The following is a 19,591-nucleotide window of genomic DNA, read 5'->3' on the forward strand; positions in this document are numbered from 1 at the left end:
ACCGAAGAACAAGGGGCACCATTTCCCTCCCTCTAATCTGTCTACATGGAAGGGTTAGTGACTCTTGGCAACATCCACTGAGTCAAGAGTGAGGCTCAATGACACCCTGGAAACAGGACTAGAAACGAGCCACCAGGGGAGACCGTTTATGGGAAGTATTTATGTCCAGTGTCTAGAGTAACAGACACGTCCCCAGATCTGGGGCTGCAACAGCATTTAATGTCACTCCAGGAAAAAGACAGTTATTCTTATTAGAAAAATTACAAGTACACTGTGATGAGCTACGAACCATAATTCATGACCCCAAAGGGCTCAAATGTAAAATCATTACATTGGCCTATTTACATTAACATTCTTGAAAATAAAGATTAAAAGAGATCTTCAAACACTGAACATACACATAAATATCTGTCAAACTCACCAAATCATTCACTTAAATTGGGTGCATTTTATATAAATTATATCTCAACAAAGTTGATTTAAAAGGAAAAACAAAACCAAAACACCCCGCCATCAACCTAGCACCTGAGAAGCATTCCTGTCCTTCTGTCGCCCTGGGAACTCAGCAAATCCCAGGCCCGGGGGACACCTGGTTGGCCCCAATCACTTGGACGCAGCTCTGGCAGACAGAGACCACATGCTGACACAGGACACAGGGCAGCTCTGATGACCACCCAGGGTACCCCGGCTGTGGACACTGCCAGAGCCCTGTGCACATCCAGCGGGTGCCCCTGGGCCGACAGCCCATTGCTGCAAACACAGGGCTGACGGGAAAAGTAAAGAAAACACCACGACCACCCGTCCTCTACCAACAGCCCAGGCCGGCAGAGGCTGGGCCAAGGCAGGCTTCCGCCGGTGCAGCCGCCCTCCAAACTGGAGGAAGGTGGGCTCCCCACAAGGAAGCAACAATTACAGCACCCACAGAGTGCCAGGAAAACCCAAAAGCTCCACAAAGAGTTAGACGACTTTTTACACGACAGCTTTCCACACCCAAGCTCCAGAGAGGACGTCTGGAAGATGCCTCCTCAGAAGCGGGACCCTGCAGGTCTGTGAACAGCAGCAGACGGGGCAAGAACATGCACGTGGCGCCAACAGAGAGGCGGCCCCGGGCAGCTGAGAAGCGCTCCTCTGGGCGCACCACATCGTGCAGGAGCAACAGCCTGACGGCACGCCCTGACCAGAGACCCCATCGGGCAGGCGCGGGGCAACGACGGGAGGGCCAAACCCTGGACAGGGCAGCACGGAGCTCCGCGCGGAGGCCGAGAGGAAAAGACCTGACCACGGAAGGCGTTTGTTCCTAGGATGGGGGGGGGGGGGGGGAAGCCCCCCTGGAACCAGTCTGAGTAGGATGGGAACACAGAGGGGCCCTCCAGCGCAGCCTGACGCACCACCAGGAACGCGGTGACCATGCTGTCCAGGTTGCAGCTCTCGAACGCACGGGCCAGCAATCGGGCCACCCAGTCTAGGAGGGAACAACCCATCAGAGCTGGCAGACGAGGACCTGCGTGCATGCTGCTGGGGGTAGGGCACCCCACTTAGGAGGCTAGGTCACGAACGCCCAGAGCAGCCCCACGCCGACGACGGGAGGCGGACGAAGGCACAGACGAGAAGACACAGGGCACCATCTGGGCGGTGAGAGGAGCAGCGACCCCCACCTGCAGGCTCACCCACAAACAACAGGACACGCACGCACGCGCCACGGGGTGCCCACCCAAGTGCACCTTTAACCAGCTGCTGCGCCTCAGGTAAGCAGATCACCAGTGTAGACACACAGGAGAGCACGTGCTGCCAGTTCACCTCGCGTGTCTCCAGAACTTCTTGTAAGTGGCCAACCAACTCCTCTGGACGCAGTACCGCGAAGAGCTGAAACAAGTTCCCCAACTTGGCTGTCGAAAACAAGCCGCTCATTGGGCAGCTGGATCCTCACCCCCAACCCACTTCAGGGACGCTTCTGCCTCTGTCCTCAGGGTCAGTGTGGGCAGGAGGGTTCTCGTTTCAAGGAGAAGGTGTTCTGCCCAAGTGGTAAGTTCCTTCTCTGGGCCCCCCATGGTCTAGGCGGGAGCGGCTGTGTCTGCGGAGCCCGCCGGCCTTACTCTCCATGGACGGGGGGCCGCAGAGCCCCGTGGCAAGTGCCACCCAGCGCAGGAGCACAGGGCGGGATGCCGCACGACACCCACCCTGCGGTACAGACTGGTTAGCAAAGGGTGGGTCTTCGCGAAGCTCCAATCTCTCTGCATTTGAACAGCATCAGAAACTTCATTCAGGAATAAAAACAGACAAAAACGTCAAGTCAGTCATAATTAAAAGCCGTCTTTTGTTTCGGTGTCAAAAAAACTACCTTGTTTCGATTTGCATTTTTTCAATTATTAGCAAACATTTCTGTTTGTGAACCGTTTTCTGCTATCAAGTGTGTCTTTGGCCCAGTTCCCTGCTGCTAACCCTTTACCATATTTGCTGTATTTTCTAATCCATCAATTCTATTTTAATTTTGCTGCTTTTCAACTTTAACAGTGGGTAAGCAATCAGCGAGGATGCTGCTGGAAGGGTGTCTGGCTGGAGGGGGCACCAGCTCCTGCCCAAGCCCCTCACAGAGTGCGACACAGCACGTGCCCGAAGCTTCCCTTGTGCTGCGTGAGGACCCTGCCCAGGGACACAATGCTGCACACAGAGAAGGCTCGGTGGGCATGGTGTTCATTTCAGTCCCCAAGGAACAGTGAAGTCTTGCAAACACCGCCACTGAATGGATGGTGACATCAACCCAAAGACACTCGTGGGTACGTGACATGGCAACGAGCACTTCTGAGAAGAACCTGTAACTACAGCTGACCCTTGAACAACACAGATTTGAAATATGTGAGTCCACTTACATGCGGTTTTTGCCTAATAAATACAGTACAGTTTTGTCAATGTATTCTCTTCCTTATGGTGTCTGAATGTCATTTTCTTTTCTCCAGCTTACTTTAAGTACACAGTACATGTCGCATACAAAATACGTGTTAATCAAGTGTTTCTTACCAGAAGGCTGTTAGTAGTTACATTTGGGAAAGTCGAAAAGCTACATGCAGATTTTCACCTGCACAGGGGGTCAGGGTCCCTAACCCCCACATCACTCAAGGATCAACTGTGCGTAAGAAAATGCTTATGATAGATGATTTATTATAACAGAATCTAGGAATGCAGTCTGGTAACTAGATTTTCAAAATCTATTGAGAAAACACCACAAGAAAAGTTTCACATATTTCTATTCTGATGATGCTATGGGTGACAGTTCTTCCCATACTTCGTTAATTCTGAATTTTCTTTATGAGAATGTGTAACTTTCGAATGAAAGGATATTTGACGATAACGTGTCCTCGAGTCTCGAGCTGTCTCAGAGCACTAACATTTGGGGCCCACGCTCCTGTGAGGGAGGCAAACAAGCCGGATCCTGGAACCCACCTCTCAGCACAGGCTTGTGAGTTAGCACCTGAGTCAGAGTATGACTGAAAAATCTCTTTGGCACATCTGTTGAAACCGCTGCACCATACGTGTGTCCACAGAACACGCCAAACCTGCAAAACACAGCATCAAGAGGTCCAGCAGCGCCGAGAGCATCGCATGCACATCCCCAACAGTTCAACAAAGGCTACTGTCCAGCAAGGTTGCATGGCCCCAAGGCCCCCAACTCGCAGTTCATGGGGGCGCACTGGCTGGCCCTTCCCATAACGCTAAAGCCCCCGCTCAGCCAGGCCACTGTGCCACAGACTTGAAAAGTCCAGCGGCGCTGGGTGGCCCCGGCAGTGAAGCATCTGCCTTTGGCTCGGGTCCTGATTTCAGGATCCTGGGATCGAGTACCACATCGGGCTCCCTGCTCAGCAGGGAGCCTGCTTCTCCCTCTCCTCCCAGCTTGAGCTCTCTCTGGACGGAAGGAAGGAAGGAAGGACGGATGGAAAGAAGGAAGGAAGGAAGGAAGGGAAGAAGGAGGGAGTGAAGGAGGGAGGGAGGGAGGGAGGAAGTTCAAAGAAGGGCAAGTCGCATAAGAAAGGAGCTGCCCTAGGGCGCCTGGGTGGCTCAGTCCTTAAGCGTCTGCCTTCAGCTCAGGTCATGATCTCAGGGTCCTGGGATCTAGCCCCGTATCGGGCTCCCCGCTCAGCGGGAAGCCTGCTTCTCCCTCTCCCACTCCCCCTGCTTGTGTTCCCTCTCTCGCTGTGTCTCTCTCTGTCAAATAAATAAAAATCTTAAAAAAAAAAAAGAAAGGAGCTGCCCATGGAGTAGGGAAGCGGAAAGAGAAGGCTGGGTCAGTCCACAGCAACGTGCAAACCTCACAAAGCCTCAGTCTGTCCATCTGTGAAATGGGGATCAGGAGCAGCAGGGCAACAGCCAGGCTGGCCCAAAGCACCTGGCATGCACAGGCACTGAGATGCAGCAATGGTTCCTGAAGCCAAGGACATCCCGTGCCAGGGCAGGGACTAAGGACAGTGGGCAGGACATCACTGATGGGGCAGGAGGGATGAAGGGTGTCGGGGCTGCCTGACAGCGGGGCCCTGGGGGCACTTCAGTGCACCAGGGTCAGAGTCACTGAAGCTCTACCCAATTCCTCAGGGAGAAGAGCCCCCATCACACGTGCCATGAGGAGACACCGGGCAGGAAGGGCGGCCGTGGGCGCTGCTAGCCTTCCTGGGGGACAGACCCGGGATGCAAACCCCATGTGCCAGGAAGGCTGGCCATCCAGACCAGGGTGGGGTGGGGGCAGTGCCTGGTTTTATTGGAAATACTGGCAACTAATTAAGAAACTTAGGGCGCCTGGGTGGCTCAGTCGTTAAGCGTCTGCCTTCGGCTCAGGTCATGATTCCAGGGTCCTGGGATCGAGCCCCGCATCGGGCTCCCTGCTCGGCCGGGAGCCTGCTTCTCCCTCTCCCCCTCCCCCTGCTTGTGTTCCCCTCTCTCGCTGTGTCTCTCTCTGTCAAATAAATAAAATCTTTAAAAATTAAAAAAAAAAAAAAAGAAACTTAAAAAGAGGGGCACCTGGGTGGCTTAGTCACCTTAGTTAGGCGTCCGACTCTTGGTTTCAGCTCAGGTCATGATCTCAGGGTCATGAGAATGAGCCCCGAGTCGGGCTCTGCGCTCAGTGGGGAGTCTGCTTGGGACTCTCTCTCCCTCTCCCTCTGCCCCTCTCCCCCCGCTCCCTCTCTCTAGTAGATCAATCTTAAAAAAAAAAAAAAAGAAATTTAAAAAGAAACAAATACATCTATAGTCATTCTCTGACTCTCAGACATCAGTTCAAGTAATCCAATCAGGCATGTTATAAAAATGCATAAAATTTAGAAAACAGAGCAATGTTGTATAAACAGTTTAAGTGAAGTACTGAATTACACAGCACGTGTGAAGATCACTAAAGCAACTGGAATACAGGCAATCGGGGGCAAAACAATGAGAGATCGGAGGGATGTGCAAGGCCTGGGAATGCTGGAAAACTCTCCTGGATTTCCAGGAAAGAACTAGCTTCCAGGTCAGCCTCACCCACATTACTCTGAAGCAAACCCGACCCCCCCAACAACCAGTCCTAACGTGTACCTCCACAGAGCCGTGCAGAGAGAAAGCTGATGTGGCAAAATCGTGAGCACGGGTGAGTGTGAGAGCCAGCCTTGGCGAGCAGAGAGAAGGCTCAGGGGGAAGAGAGGGCATGCGGTGCAGGTAGGGGGACAGACCAGACCGTGAGAAGGTCATTCCAGGGGTGCCCTGGGTGGGAATCTGGGCTCACACGAGTGCAGACCCCCAGGCGACAGAGGATTCATGCAGAAGAGGGCCAGTCGGCCTCCTGCCTCATCTTCAGAAGGAGCAGCGGGCCAGAGGACTCCTAGGGCTCTCCAGCAGGTGTCCTCAAAGGATACTGTCCCAATGGCAGAGAGCATCTGCAGGACGCAGCTGCTGATACTTCACCTAGGACCTTCAAGATAGTAGGCACCACCCCCTAAGCATGCCCAGCAGGCCTGCCCCCAGGACGTACCAGCTCTTCACTGCCCTGTACGCTGGGGATTCATCCTGCAGCCCGGTGGCCAAAGCCTCGAGAGTGACTGACAACAGATAGTGGGAACAGAAAACACATCAGCTCAGCCTCACAATCCATCAAAAACGATCCCCAGGGGCGCCTGGGTGGCTCAGTCGTTGAGCATCTGCCTTCGGCTCAGGTCATGATCCCAGGGTCCTGGGATCGAGCCCCGCGTCGGGCTCCCTGCTCAGCGGGGAGTCTGCTTCTCCCTCTCCCACTCCCCCTGCTTGTGCTCCCTCTCTAGCTGTCTCTCTCTGTGTGTCAAATAAATAGTAAAATCTTTAAAAAGAAGATCCCTGACCAGCTATCACTGGACAAACCAGGTAATGAGTCTTTGGGAAAGGAAAGCTCCCCAATTTCCAAGTCACAGACCTCATCAGCCTCCCAATGCCCCCCAAGGGTACAAGTCCTCCAAGCATCCCAACGGTACCAAAGACCTAAGCCTTTTAAATCAATCAAAACTCAGAGACAGTAAAATGTATCCCTAATTACAGCTCTGGAGAGTAAACACAAAGCCACCAAGAACTGAAAGCCGGGAGAAACGGCAGAGGGTAAGTTCCGGCGAATACTTGAAGATGAAAGGCAGGAAACCTTGAGAATCCCTGATAAGCAAACTAGCTGTTGCAGTCTGGGGTTTGGAGCAGATGACTCACACATCAGCATCCTCTGAAGCACAGCCATGGCGAGCTGTCAAAGCAGAACACAGGGCACGGTTACTCACTTCTGTGCGCCGCCCAACAACGCTAGCAGTCACCCTACAGGAAAATGAGACAGTGTCTCCACGCAACACCCCGACACTGGGGAGACCCGAGAGAGTGAAAAGGCAGACTTTCTGCCAGGATCCGCCGTGATCCCCAGGACCTCTCTCAGCGTGGCCCAGGGTCCCGGCCGCCTCCTGCTGGCCTCCCACGGCCCCACCGTCCCACGGCTCACGGGGTCAGCACAGAGGAGTTCTACAGGTAAAAAGCTCTCCGATTCTGGGCCATGGTAAAGGCTTTCACCCTCAAGAACTCTGGAAACCAGAATATGGCAGGAGATATTCCTGCTTTGTTCCATTCCCTCACGTCTGCTGGACACAGGGAATAATATTACTCAGGGAGCACCTCAGGAAAATAACAGGTGTCCCATCAAAGCTTATAGACGAATGTGGGGTCACTGGTCCAAGAGCTTCCAATTTCGTCACAGGCCAATTCCAGACTCTCCATTTGACTTTTCTTCTTACCTGGGCCATCTGTGCAGGCTCCACACTTCTCAGATCCGAGTTTTTCTGAAATCCTCTCAAAACAAACAACTGCACAAAATCTGAAAACCACAAAACCCAAGTATTTACATGCACTGTGGTCTCCAAACAGCTGTGGATCACGCAGGGGCCCTGCTTCCCAGCAACACGTCAGTTCATCCTGCTCTGCACCCCACACACAAGCCTTCACTGGCCCAACCAACCAAAACCCCTCCTGAACCGGACTTTGCTTCTTGTCACTGTATTTGAAAGGGAAATACTCATAATCAATCGAGTTTATGGGAAGGATATTAAAGTAGCAACTGGGGTGCCTGCTGCCTCAGTCGGTTAAGTGTGTGACTCTTGATCTCAGGGTTGTTATGTCTGAGCCCCACGCTGGGTGTAAAGATCACTTAAAAAAAAAAAAAAAAAAAAAAAAACTATTATCTAAGGTTTTCACATGGATTGTCTATCCAGCCAATCTCCTAAACGAATAATGTAAGGACTGTTCTAAAAGGACCCGGAAGCATTACATTCTGGGGAACAAGTCAGGAAATAGACTCCTACACCTCCTGAAAAGATAAGATTTTCTGTCTCATCTTCAATTTAAGCTCAACCTCTCTTGAGTCTAGACTCAGGAATTCATAAGGAGCTCACATCCATCACCAAGAAAGTTTTAGGAAAAAGGAACACATCTTCTGCAATGTAAAAAATCTAATATGCTACCTGTATGGAACATTCCACTTCTCATCTAATTTTTTATTTGTAAATTTCATTCTTCAGACATGACTGGCAACGGCCAGGATCTGCTGCCTCAGAGACGAGCCAGGGACAGGGCCCACTCTAAGGGAAAGGCGCCCGGAGAAACAAGTGTGATAAGAGGACAGCCACGCTGAGCTGCTGCCCAGGCCAGCACAGCAACCCTGCGCTCACCCCGAGTCTGACGTTTACATCAGGCCGGGAGCTCAGCATACTTGCCAGAGTTCCTACTTTGCTTTTCCTGGGTACCTTTTAAAATAACCACTTAGAACTGAACCCACAAAAAGTTAGTGACCTCAGGCCCACCCACCTTACAAGTAACAGGTGCCTGCTGTCTCCCCCTCGCTTGTGAGCTTCCCCGGCTCACTGCACCCCTCCTTTTCTGGGATCTGAAAGTAACACATTCCTGTGACTTGACTTCTTCCTGTGAATGCCCTGAATCTGCACCTCCAATCAACATGGCTTTGGAGGTTTTCACTTCCCCAAAGTGGGAGCTCGGATGCTGAGGAAGCTACCCGCCAACCCCATGTGGGTGGCATGTGCCTCCTAATTCAGCAGGTCATAACCGGCGTATTTTAAACACTCCAGCTGTAGGGCCCCAAACACAATGGGTCAACAGACTGACTTTATCAAAGCCTGCACACCATTCAAGGGTAAGCAGGCCCACACAGCAGGTCCAGGTAGAGATGGTTCCATTCACAAATCCCCATGCTAGGGGTGTGGGGCTGTCCTGTGCCCACAGACTCTCGCAGCAGAAAGCATTCCCACGGACCTAAACGTTGCCTGTGAACCTGCCCCTGTTGTGAACTTACCAGAAAGCATAGCCCTGGCGATGTCAGTGTGCTGAGTGGACGCTTCCATCTGCTCACACAGAACGCACAGGTCCCTGAAGAGCCACGCAACCGTGGCCTGCGTGTCAGCATGACTAGGGACAAAGCACACAGCTCACCCTGGGCTCACCATCATCCCATATGTATCAGGCCCTTACTTCCACACGCACTTCACTAGGAAGCTTGGGCACTGAGAACCAGCTGGGAGCCACCTGAGCCGTCCCCAGAAGTCACGACAGGGCCCGCTGACCCAGAAGACCTGGCTGCTACTGACATTAAAAATAATCATTTTCATGGGACGCCTGGGTGGCTCAGTCGTTGAGTGTCTGCCTTCGGCTCAGATCATGGTCCCAGGGTCCTGGGATCGAGCCCCGCATCGGGCTCCCGGGCAGCGGGAAGCCTGCTTCTCCCTCTCCCACTCCCCCTGCTTGTGTTCCCTCTCTCGCTGTGTCTCTCTCTGTCAAATAAATAAACAAAATCTTAAAAAAAAAAAAAAAAGCAATCATTTTCAAAAAGCATATTTGGAATAGCTTACTACTACTCGGGGAAAAAAGAAAGTTCAGTAAGAGTAAAATAATCAGGGCCACCTGGGTGGCTCAGTCGGTTGAGCGATTGCCTTCAGCTCAGGTCATGATCCTAGAGTCCTGGGATCAAGTCCCACATCGGGCTCCGTGCTCAGTGGGGAGCCTGCTTCTCCCTCTGACCCTCCCCCCTCTCATGTGCTCTCTCTCTCTCTCTCAAATAAATAAAATCTTTTAAAAAAAAGGTAAAATATTCAGAAACAAATAAAACAGTAGCAGCCTGAGGCGACAGACTGTCATCAAGGGCATCAGCCATGCAGAACAACCTGGGGAGCCTGGATCTGGAAGGAGAAGCAGGGGACCTCACCTGGCGACTTGCGCTGTTCTGGGGACTAACGACATCTGGGACCTTTTCCTGTGCTTGGCCTCATGTGTATCCTCTTTGGACAAATGTCTGTTGAAATCCTTGGTCCATTTTTAATTCAATTATTTGCTTTTATTGTTGAGCTACAAGAGTTCTTTACTCTAGATACTAGATTATCAGATATGTGATTTGCAATTAATGTCTCCCATTCTGTGCATGGTCATTTCATGGTCTTAACAGTGTTGACACACACACAAGTTTTAAAACTTGATGAAGCATAATTTTCCTTCTACATTTTCTTCTGTTGCATGAGTTTTAGGCATCTTGTCCAGGAAACAATTGCCTAATCCAAGCTCATGCAGACGAAACCCTACGTTTTCTTCTAGAAGTTTTATGGCTTTAGCTCTTACACTGAGATCTTAGACGCACTGTGACTTAGTTGCTATGTGTGGTGTGAAGCAGGGGTCCGACCGCACTCTTTGCACGTACATGTCCAGTCGTGCCAATACCATTTGTTGAATGGACCATTTTCCCCTCAATGGTCTTGGCAGCCTTGTCAAAAATCAATTGACAGGGGCGCCTGGGTAGCTCAGTGGGTTGAGCATCTGACTCTTGGTTTTGGCTCAGGTCATGATCTCAGGGTCTTGAGATTGAGCCCCGCATCGGGCTCTGCGCTCAGCGTGGAGTCTGCTTGGGACTCTCTATCTCCCTCTGCCCCTTCTGCTCATGCTCTCGCTCTCTAAAATAAATAAATAAATCTTTAAAAAAAATATTCAGGGTTTACATCTGTACTAGAAATGCTATTCCAGGGCGCCTGGGTGGCTCAGTCGTTAAGCGTCTGCCTCCGGCTCAGGTCATGATCCCAGGGTCCTGGGATCGAGCCCCACGTCGGGCTCCCTGCTTGGAGGGAAGCCTGCTTCTCCCTCTCCCACTCCCCCAGCTGTGTTCCCTCTCACTGTGTCTCTCTCTGTCAAACAAATAAAATCTTTAGGGCGCCTGGGTGGCTCAGCTGGTTAAGCGACTGCCTTCGGCTCAGGTCATGATCCTGGAGTCCCGGGATTGAGTCCCGCATCGGGCTCCCTGCTGAGCGGGGAGTCTGCTTCTCCCTCTGACCCTCCCCCCTCTCATGTGCTCTCTCTCATTCTCTCTCTCAAATAAATAAATAAAATCTTAAAAATAAATAAGTAAATAAATAAATAAATAAATAAAATCTTTAAAAAAAAAAAAGAAATGCTATTCCACTGCTCTAGGTCTACCCTTAGGCCAGCACCACAGTCCAGCTCTGTAATAAGTTCAGAAAACAGGACCTGTGAATCCCCCAATGTTGTTCTCTGAAGAATTTTGGGCTATTCAGGGTCCCCTGCATCTCCAGTTCAGTATCAGAATCAGCTTGTCAATGTATGTAAAAAAGCCGAGTTAGATTCTGATGGAGATTATACTGCATGCATAAATCAGTTTGGCAGGGATACTGCTATCCTAACAATATTAAGTGTTCCAATCCATGAACATGGAATGTCTATTTCTTTAGCTCTTAATTTCTCTTAATTATGTTTTATAGTTTCTGGTGTACAAGTCTTGCACTTCTTTTATTTTATTCCTAATTTATTAATTTCAATGTTCTTTTTTTTTTTTTTAAGATTTTATTTATTTATTTGAGAGAGAGAGAATGAGAGAGAGCACATGAGAGGGGGGAGGGTCAGAGGGAGAAGCAGACTCCCTGCCGAGCAGGGAGCCCGATGCGGGACTCGATCCAGGGACTCCAGGATCATGACCTGAGCCGAAGGCAGTCGCCCAACCAACTGAGCCACCCAGGCGCCCTCCATGTTCTTTTAAATGAAAAATTTTTTTTTTAAAGTTTGGTTTATGTAAATCATCTCTATACCCAAGTTGGGGCTCGAACTCATGACCCCGAGATCAAGAGTCACAGGCTCTTCGGACGGAGCCAGCCAAGTGCCCCAAATGAAATTTTAACTTCCAGGGCGCCTGGGTGGCTCAGTTGGTTGAGCGACTGCCTTCGGCTCAGGTCATGATCCTGGAGTCCCGGGATCGAGTCCCGCATCGGGCTCCCTGCTCGGCAGGGGGTCTGCTTCTCCCTCTGCCCCTCCCCCATTCATGCTTGTGCTCGCTCGCACACTCTCTGAAATAAATAAATAAAATCTTAAAAAAAAAAAAAAGAAAAGAAATTTTAACTTCCTTTTCAGATTGTTGTTATTGTATAAAAACACCACTGACTTTTGCATATTGAGGTTGTTTCCTGCAACCCTGCTAAACTTGCTAATTAGTTCTAATATCTTTCAGTGTGGGTTCCTTAGGGTATTCAATATGCAAGATGATGTCCTCTGCGAATAGTTTTACTTTTTCCATTCCAATCTGGATGCCTTTTGTAACCCCCCTATGCCTAGTGAGTGCATAGGTCAGGAAATACGTTTTTCATAGTTAGATTTGTCAATCTTCTCTAAGTCCTGGGGCTTTTATCATAGTTAGGCCTTTCCCTCTCCAAGATTATAGAAACATCTTCCACGATTTCTTCTAGTACTTTCATAATTTCATTTTTTCCCCCTTTGATTCACCTAGACTTGTTTTGCTATAAGGTGAAGATCCAACTTTTCAAATCCAGATGTGACCCACACCTCACAACGCCACTGGTTTCAACACAGCCTTTTCAACTGTGCTTCAGGGTTCCCCAAACTAGACACTCAGTTGTTCCTGACCAGATGACAAATATACAAATCCCGGCTTTCTGTCTGGCTGGGGAAGGAGCAATGCCTGGCTGCCGAGAGCGTGGCAGGCAAAGCTCCAAACGCCTCTTCTATGTGCTTTCAGACATACTGAGTCCCTCTCCTTCACCTTCCATTAGAAGTGCTCGGCACTCCCATCCTGTGGTCTTCCAGAAACAGAGTGAGCAGCCGCACCTGCTGGCTTAGGGCAAGTCTATCTCAGGTTTCCTAAGTCTTTTACCACAGATCTATCTGCCTTCTGCTTCCAAACCTTTGCTTCTCCTAGCTCTTCTCCTACACTTGCCCTCTTTAGGGGGTTATCTTTATATAAAGTCACTCAGCCACCCACTGAGCCACCCAGGCACCTAATTTTTTAAAATATTTTATTACAAGAGCACCTGGCTGGCTTAGGTAGTAGAGCGTGTGACTCTTGATCTCAGGGTTGTGAGTTTAAGTCCCGAGCTGGGTATAGACATTACTTAAAAATAAAATCTTAAAAAAAAAAAATGTATCCCCTGATCTATCTTTTTTTTTTTTTTTTTAAGATTTTGTTTATTTATTTGACAGAGAGAGAGCACAAGCAAGGGGAGAAGCAGACTCCTGAGTAGGGAGCCCGATGCGGGGCTTGATCTCAGGACCCCGAGATCATGACCTGAGCTGAAGGCAGACGCTTCACCGACTGAGCCCCCAAGCACCCCTCCCATGATATATCTTATACAAAGAAAACATTACCAAGTTTGTGCATGACAAAGACTTTGATTATAACAAATGTTCTCTTTAAATAATGAAGTAAGAGTTTCAGTGATTTTGGCTTTGATATATAAGTAAGTCATAAAGGCTAGATTACAAAAAATAAATCCTGTAATACTAAGATTATGTTAAAGCATCATTGGTACACTACCTTTCCAACAGCTCCTGGAGGCTCACGAGGTTTTGTACGTGAAGATGCCACACAGCTTCAAGCAACAAAGAACTCTGAAGAAAATAAGAGCGCTATGAGTCCTCCGTGCACACATTTTCCTACGAAATGCAGAGCCTGTACATTGAGCTACCGGACTCTACTGACAATTGAACCGGAGTAACAGGCACGGCTTCCAACACATCGTTGATCCCTTTGGCTTCAGACACTCACCATTACCACCCTTCATCTCCTCATGCCCCAGCACCCTGCCCAGCCTCTAGTGTAACCTGCTTCTAGGACTTTCTCCACTGTGGCCAATACGAGATTCCAAAATAGGGACTGGACATGTCAATCTCTTCTCTTCTTTGGACACTATAGTGGCTCTTCGCAGCTTTCAGAGCAAACTTGAGACTCTTGGACGCAGCACAGGACAGTTGTAACCCGGTTTCTGTCTCCTATCCCAGCGAGGTCCCCCCTCCTGCAGCAGACAGCCTTCCTCCTGCCCCCAGGACATCCTGCTCATGGCTCCTGTGTCCCACGGCCTACTTTGTCCTGCCCTCCTCCACACTGCACGCAGCTGCCAGCTCTCCGAGCCTTTCCTAGCCACCAGTCACGCAGCTGTCCACTCTCCACCACAGCTCACGGGCATTCGGCTGCCCCTCCCTCCAGCTAGACAGCTGTGAGCACAGGGACCCCATCAAGTGCTGACACATCTGTAGACACGTATGTAACGTATGCCGGATAAAAGAATGGGGGGAAACCACAAATGCACCATCACCTGGGTTTTTTCTATCCCTTTTCTATATTCTTACTAATAACAATCTAATAACCAGTTACCTTGAGTTCTTTCAACTATTCAAAAATCTGTAAACCTACTGAATTCAAAATGCCTCAAAAAAGGGGCGCCTGGGGGGCTCAGTCGTTAAGCATCTGCCAATGACTCAGGTCATGATCCCAGGGTCCTGGGATCGAGCCCCGCATCATATCGGGCTCCCTGCTCAGCGGGAAGCCTGCTTCTCCCTCTGCCACTCCCCGTGCTTGTGTTCCCTCTCTCGCTGTGTCTCTCTCTGTCAAATAAATAAATAAAATCTTAAAAAAAAAAAAAGGGCTTCAAAAAAGAAGAAAAATAATTTTTAAATTATAATTTTCTAGTTTATTATACTACCCTGGAAAATTGTTCATAATTATACCTAAGAAGAGAGAACATGTTTCTGTGGTCCATTCTAATAAATATTACTAATAATGGGTGAATACTGACAAATATGGAAATTGAAGATACCTCTTTCCCACCCACAGGGGCATATGCTGAATGGTTCTCTCCCTGCCCCATGATTAATGAGATGCTTGGTGGAATCCCTAAAGAACATGCTGGGACTCTGCTGTCTCCGCGCAACAGAACACTGCTTGAGAAACCCCAAGAGTCAGAGTTGCAATGTCAAACTTACCCGTACTTCCCATAGTTCTTGACGGAAGGAGAAACGAGAGAACATACTATGGGCTAATAAATACTGAGCCACCTCCAATAAAGAAGACATTTTCTTCTGAAAAGAGAGATTAAATCTTAAAAAAAAAAAAAAGCAAATACCTGAAACAATATTAAAGAAATGTCCTATTTTCCTAAATAGCTTAAAAGTAATGAGTAACCACCATTAGCTCATGGCCTGCGTCTTACCCTTTGCTCTGCATTCAGCAGCACCCTGTGGGAGGGCTCGCCACTGGACGCACAGATCTGCACAAAGCTGGAGGCCACTGCCCGGCTGGACAGTACAGCTACTGGGACACCCAGTCTCGAGGCTTCATCCCGTAAAGCAGAGCCTCAAAGACAAAACAAAAAGCCGGAGACACACTACAACGTGTAAAATAGAAGACCTGGGGTTTAAAAAGCCTTTTAAGCTGCAGCTACCAGGGGAGCCTAGGTGGCTGTCGTTAAGCGCCTGCCTTCAGCTCAGGTCATGATCCCAGGGTCCTGGGATTGAGCCCCGCATCGGGCTCCCTGCTCGGTGGGAAGCCTGCTTCTCCCTCTCCCACTCCCCCTGCTTGTGTTCCCTCTCTCATTGTGTCTCTCTATGTGAAATAAATAAATAAAATCTTTACAAAAATAAAATAAGGGGCACCTGGGTGGCTCAGTCGTTAAGCGTCTACCTTCAGCTCAGGTCATGATCCCAGGGTCCTGGGATCGAGCCCCACATCGGGCTCCCTGCTCAGCAGGAAGCCTGCTTCTCCCTCTCCCACTCCCCCTGCTTGCGTTCCCTCTCTCCGTGTCTCCCTCTGTGAAATAAATAAATAAAATCTTTAAAAAAAAAAAAAAAAAGCTGCAGCTACCAACCTCCTGAGTATCTAGGCTCTGGTCTGCATTTAATAAAGAATGCTCAACAGCCTGGAAAAAGATAATGCCTACAAGCAAACTGTTGTCTAATTTATTTGACCTCCAAAACTGGGGGTTTTTTTTAAAAAAAAAAAAAAGAAAAGGAAACTGTAACACATGCCCATTATCTTCAGGGCTCTGAAAATGCATACCAATATGTAAATTAAAATAATTAATAGTAGTTATAAGGATTCCAAATGACAATATTAGAAATTATCAACTACTGGGGTCAAGAAATAATTCATGGTAGGAGAGAAAATGTTGATTTCTAGCCATTATTTTTCCACAGTGAAGGAAACCCTCAACCAAACAAAAAGCAATTTACTGAATGGGAGAAGCTATTTGTAAATGATGTATCTGATAAGGGGTTAATATCCAAAATATATAAAGAACTTCAACAATTTAACACCCAAAAAAATTTCAATTAAAAAATGGACAGAGTAGGGCGCCTGGGTGGCTCAGTTGGTTAAGCGACTGCCTTCAGCTCGGGTCATGATCCTGGAGTCCCTGGATCGAGTCCCACATCGGGCTCCCCGCTCAGCAGGGAGTCTGCTTCTTCCTCTGACCCTCCTCCCTCTCATGCTCTCTGTCTCTCATTCTCTCTCTCTCAAATAAATAAATAAAATCTTTAAAAAAAAAAAAAATGCAGGCGCCTGGGTGGCTCAGTGTTAAGCGTCTGCCTTCGGCTCAGGTCATGATCCCAGGGTCCTGGGATCGAGTCCCATGTCAGGCTCCCTGCCCAGCAGGAGGCCTCTTTCTCCCTCTCCCACTCCCCCTGCTTGTGTTCCTGCTCTCTCTATCTTTAAAAAAAAAAAAAAAAAAATGGACAGAGTAGGGGCGCCTCGGTGGCTCAGTCGTTAAGCGGCTCGGGACATGGCCCCGGGGTCCTGGGATCGAGCCCCACGTCAGGCTCCTTCCTTGGCGGGAAGCCTGCTTCTCCCTCTCCCACTCCCCCTGCTTGTGTTCCCTCTCTCGCTGTGTCTCTCTCTCTCTCTGTCAAATAAATAAATAAATAATCTTAAAAAGAAAAAAGAAACAAAGAATTCACAATAGAAAGGTAGAAAATGCTAGTTTCTAACCATTTGTTTCCAAATGGTCTCCATGGAAAAGTGTCTATTTTTATTTATAAGGCTTTAATTTTTTTATATAACATGTATGTTTTATATATCATATATCGTATGAGTAAGTATAATAGCAACTATCTTCAACAGGAAAAGCCACTAATAAATTCATGAATTAAGGGTCTATTTATATTTCTGTAGTCAAGGTCAAGAGCTTTTCATACAAGGCCTTATGCCTTGTTATGTTCTGTTGCGAGGGGTGTGGCTGAGCCTGGTTCCCCAGAATGATGACGCTAGGACGTGAAATTCAAACACAGGGCAGTGAAAATCAGTACGATTGGGCGCCTGGGTGGCTCAGTTGGTTAAGCGACTGCCTTTGGCTCAGGTCATGATCCTGGAGTCCCGGGATCGAGTCCCGCATTGGGCTCCCTGCTCGGCAGGGAGTCTGCTTCTCCCTCTCCCACTCCCCGTTTGTGTTCCCTCTCTCGCTGTGTCTTTCTCTGTCAAATAAATAAATAAAATCTTTAAAAAAAAAAAAAGAAAGAAAGAAAGAAAGAAAATCAGTACGATTCACCAAAGATCTATAGTGATCAGTGGTCAAGGGGAGTCTGTTTGTTTATGGTTATTTTAATTGATACTTCAAAGAAATTAATGACTTAGCTAATATCTTTCTGAAATGACCATCATTTCATAATAAACATGTGAATGTCCAGAAAATAACTGATTTTTTTGTTATTCTCATAGAATTCCCTGATCTTATTATTCTCAAATTGAAATATCCTGAAATATTCTCAACCCCAGAAATTCCTTCTGGCTTCCTGTCTGCTCTCTCGGATCGAGCACAACCCGTTTTTGCCACTTGTGTAAACGTGGTGCACATTACTGTTCCATGTTTTTCCAAGGGACACTTTGGCAACTACTGCTTCTGAGTCCTACGTTGAGTCAAACGCTGCTTAAATAACAGCCTTATAACACGCCCCAAGGAGGTCCAGGTCACTTTACATAAAGCTCTCCCATAACTGCTTATGTTAAGAAACTTGAGCTCTAACTTACCTATGAATGAACTAGAAAGATCAGCAGAGGCCTCAGGATCCATCAACTGATTGAGACACAGAGTTTTACATGCTGAACCTTCTACCTAGAAACCAAACACAAGGAACTCTAGTTAAAATTCAAGCTGTGTGGGGCACCTGGGTGGCTCAGATGGTTAAGCGTCTCCCTTCGGCTCAGGTCATGGTCCCAGGGTCCTGGGATCGAGCCCTGCATCGGGCTCCTTGCTCAGTGGGAAGCCTGCTTCTCCCTCTCCCTCTGCCTCTCTCTCTCTGTATCTCTGTATCTCGCTTACTGCACTAGTCTCAAATATTTTGAGGTAAACATTTTTAAAAAGCGAAACTTACCAAAGTCTTTTGAGAAAAACTAAATTCACTCTGACCTTATTTTGTCTCCAAAAAGATAAATGCTCCCCATCTCTTTCTCGCCTAGTCAACATTTAAATGGATGCTTCTACCAGATACTCAGAAGGCCTTTTCGGTGTCTCTTCAGGAAGATTATGCCTTGGCCGGGTGCAAAACTCCCAAACTGAAACCTGCCTTCAAAGGCCAAACCAATTTCCTCTTACCTCCAGCAAAAGGTCGTTCAAATTTAGATGGCGTCTCAGGAGGCGCACAGCTGATTCCTGCAGCTTGTGTTCCCTTCCAAGACCCTGCCGTTGCCTCTTGACCCTTCCCGCTAAGGGGAAAAAACAGTTCCACAAAATTACAGCACTCCTTAAAACCTCCTGTCAGTCGACTTGGGGTCCTTCTAGACCCGCCGATCGGATGCACCCTGGGGACACAGTACTTGCACGGGAAATTCCACGCATTCCGGAAAAATGCACATCAGACACACCCAACTGAGGTGTGGGACCAAGACTCCTCCAAATGTCCAGGGAAGGGGCAACTGTCAGGCATGGGTGGAAACCGAGACACAGCAAGTCAAGTCTACGTGGGATCCGGGGACAGGAAAAGGGCACGCTGGGGAAAGCTGGTGAAACCCAAGTCGAGTCTGCTCCAGCTAGCAGTCTCGCTACGAGTCCTGGGGCAGGTGCTCGTCCCCTGAGCTTCTGTGGTTCGGGGGCTAAGGGGTCCTCCCGCGCTACTGGACGCCTCGGGTGACTCTTCAACTCCCCGCCTCGTTCAACCATCTTCCTGGACGTCCGGCTGGACGGTGGCCAGCCCCGCCAGTGCCGAGGGGACTGGAGAGCCACGCGACCAGGGGTCGGGGGGACGAAGACCGGGGTTCGGGAGAGGCGGGGGAAGGCGGGAGGTCCTGGGGGGCAAGGAGGGGCCGGGGACCGGGCCGGCGGAGGCTGGGGCGGGAAGGGGTCTCAGGGCCCGGCACCACCCACGCCCGCGGCTCCGGCGCGCTCTTACCCAGCAGCTCGGCCCATGTCCTCCTGCGGCTCCCGGACCCCAAGTCCGAGGCAGCGTCCTGCGACCGCGATTCCGACATGGCGGGAACGCTACATCCCTTCCGCGGCTCCCGGCACCCGGCCCGCGCGGCCTCCCCATTGGCTGCGGCCCGCGCCGCCTCCCCGTTGGCTGCGGGCCGCGCCGCCTCCCCATTGGCTGCGGCCCGCGCCGCCTCCCCATTGGCTGGCGGCTACCCGGTCACAACCCCTTGGGCCGGAGGCCTCGCGCCGCGGCCAGCGTGGGGGCGCGTTGGCGCCATCTTGGTAGTGGCAAGAGCGAGGGAGGGACGGCATACCTGGGCAAGGGAGGGCTCAGTTTAGGGTTGGCGGTTAGCGGAGCGGGTTCGCAACGGCGTCCCGTGCGAGAAAGCTGTGGC

General features: G+C 49.6%; 1 protein-coding gene across 2 annotated transcripts in view; it reads right to left on the bottom strand.

Annotated features, from left to right (window-relative positions):
• Window positions 1-19,261, bottom strand: part of FANCA (FA complementation group A) — a 58,367-nt gene extending 39,106 nt beyond the window's left edge. Inside the window, exons 1-14 of one of the 2 annotated variants that reach the window (XM_021705649.2) lie at window positions 19,177-19,261; window positions 18,384-18,493; window positions 17,819-17,903; window positions 15,012-15,154; window positions 14,785-14,880; window positions 13,340-13,413; window positions 8,819-8,931; window positions 7,251-7,330; window positions 6,682-6,715; window positions 5,987-6,053; window positions 3,439-3,551; window positions 2,178-2,254; window positions 1,722-1,863; window positions 1,329-1,462 (exon numbers count right to left, since the gene is read on the bottom strand). In XM_021705649.2, coding sequence (XP_021561324.2) covers window positions 1,329-1,462; window positions 1,722-1,863; window positions 2,178-2,254; window positions 3,439-3,551; window positions 5,987-6,053; window positions 6,682-6,715; window positions 7,251-7,330; window positions 8,819-8,931; window positions 13,340-13,413; window positions 14,785-14,880; window positions 15,012-15,154; window positions 17,819-17,903; window positions 18,384-18,493; window positions 19,177-19,255 — 1,347 coding nt within the window. In that variant the 5' untranslated portion in view covers window positions 19,256-19,261. The remainder of the gene's footprint in view (window positions 1-1,328; window positions 1,463-1,721; window positions 1,864-2,177; window positions 2,255-3,438; window positions 3,552-5,986; window positions 6,054-6,681; window positions 6,716-7,250; window positions 7,331-8,818; window positions 8,932-13,339; window positions 13,414-14,784; window positions 14,881-15,011; window positions 15,155-17,818; window positions 17,904-18,383; window positions 18,494-19,176) is intronic. The other variant, XM_044911394.1, reaches the window with a different exon arrangement.
• Between the last annotated feature and the right edge of the window lie 330 nt (window positions 19,262-19,591).

Source organism: Neomonachus schauinslandi, chromosome 16 (assembly GCF_002201575.2).
Source record: "Neomonachus schauinslandi chromosome 16, ASM220157v2, whole genome shotgun sequence".
NCBI classification, from domain to species: Eukaryota; Metazoa; Chordata; class Mammalia; order Carnivora; family Phocidae; genus Neomonachus; species Neomonachus schauinslandi.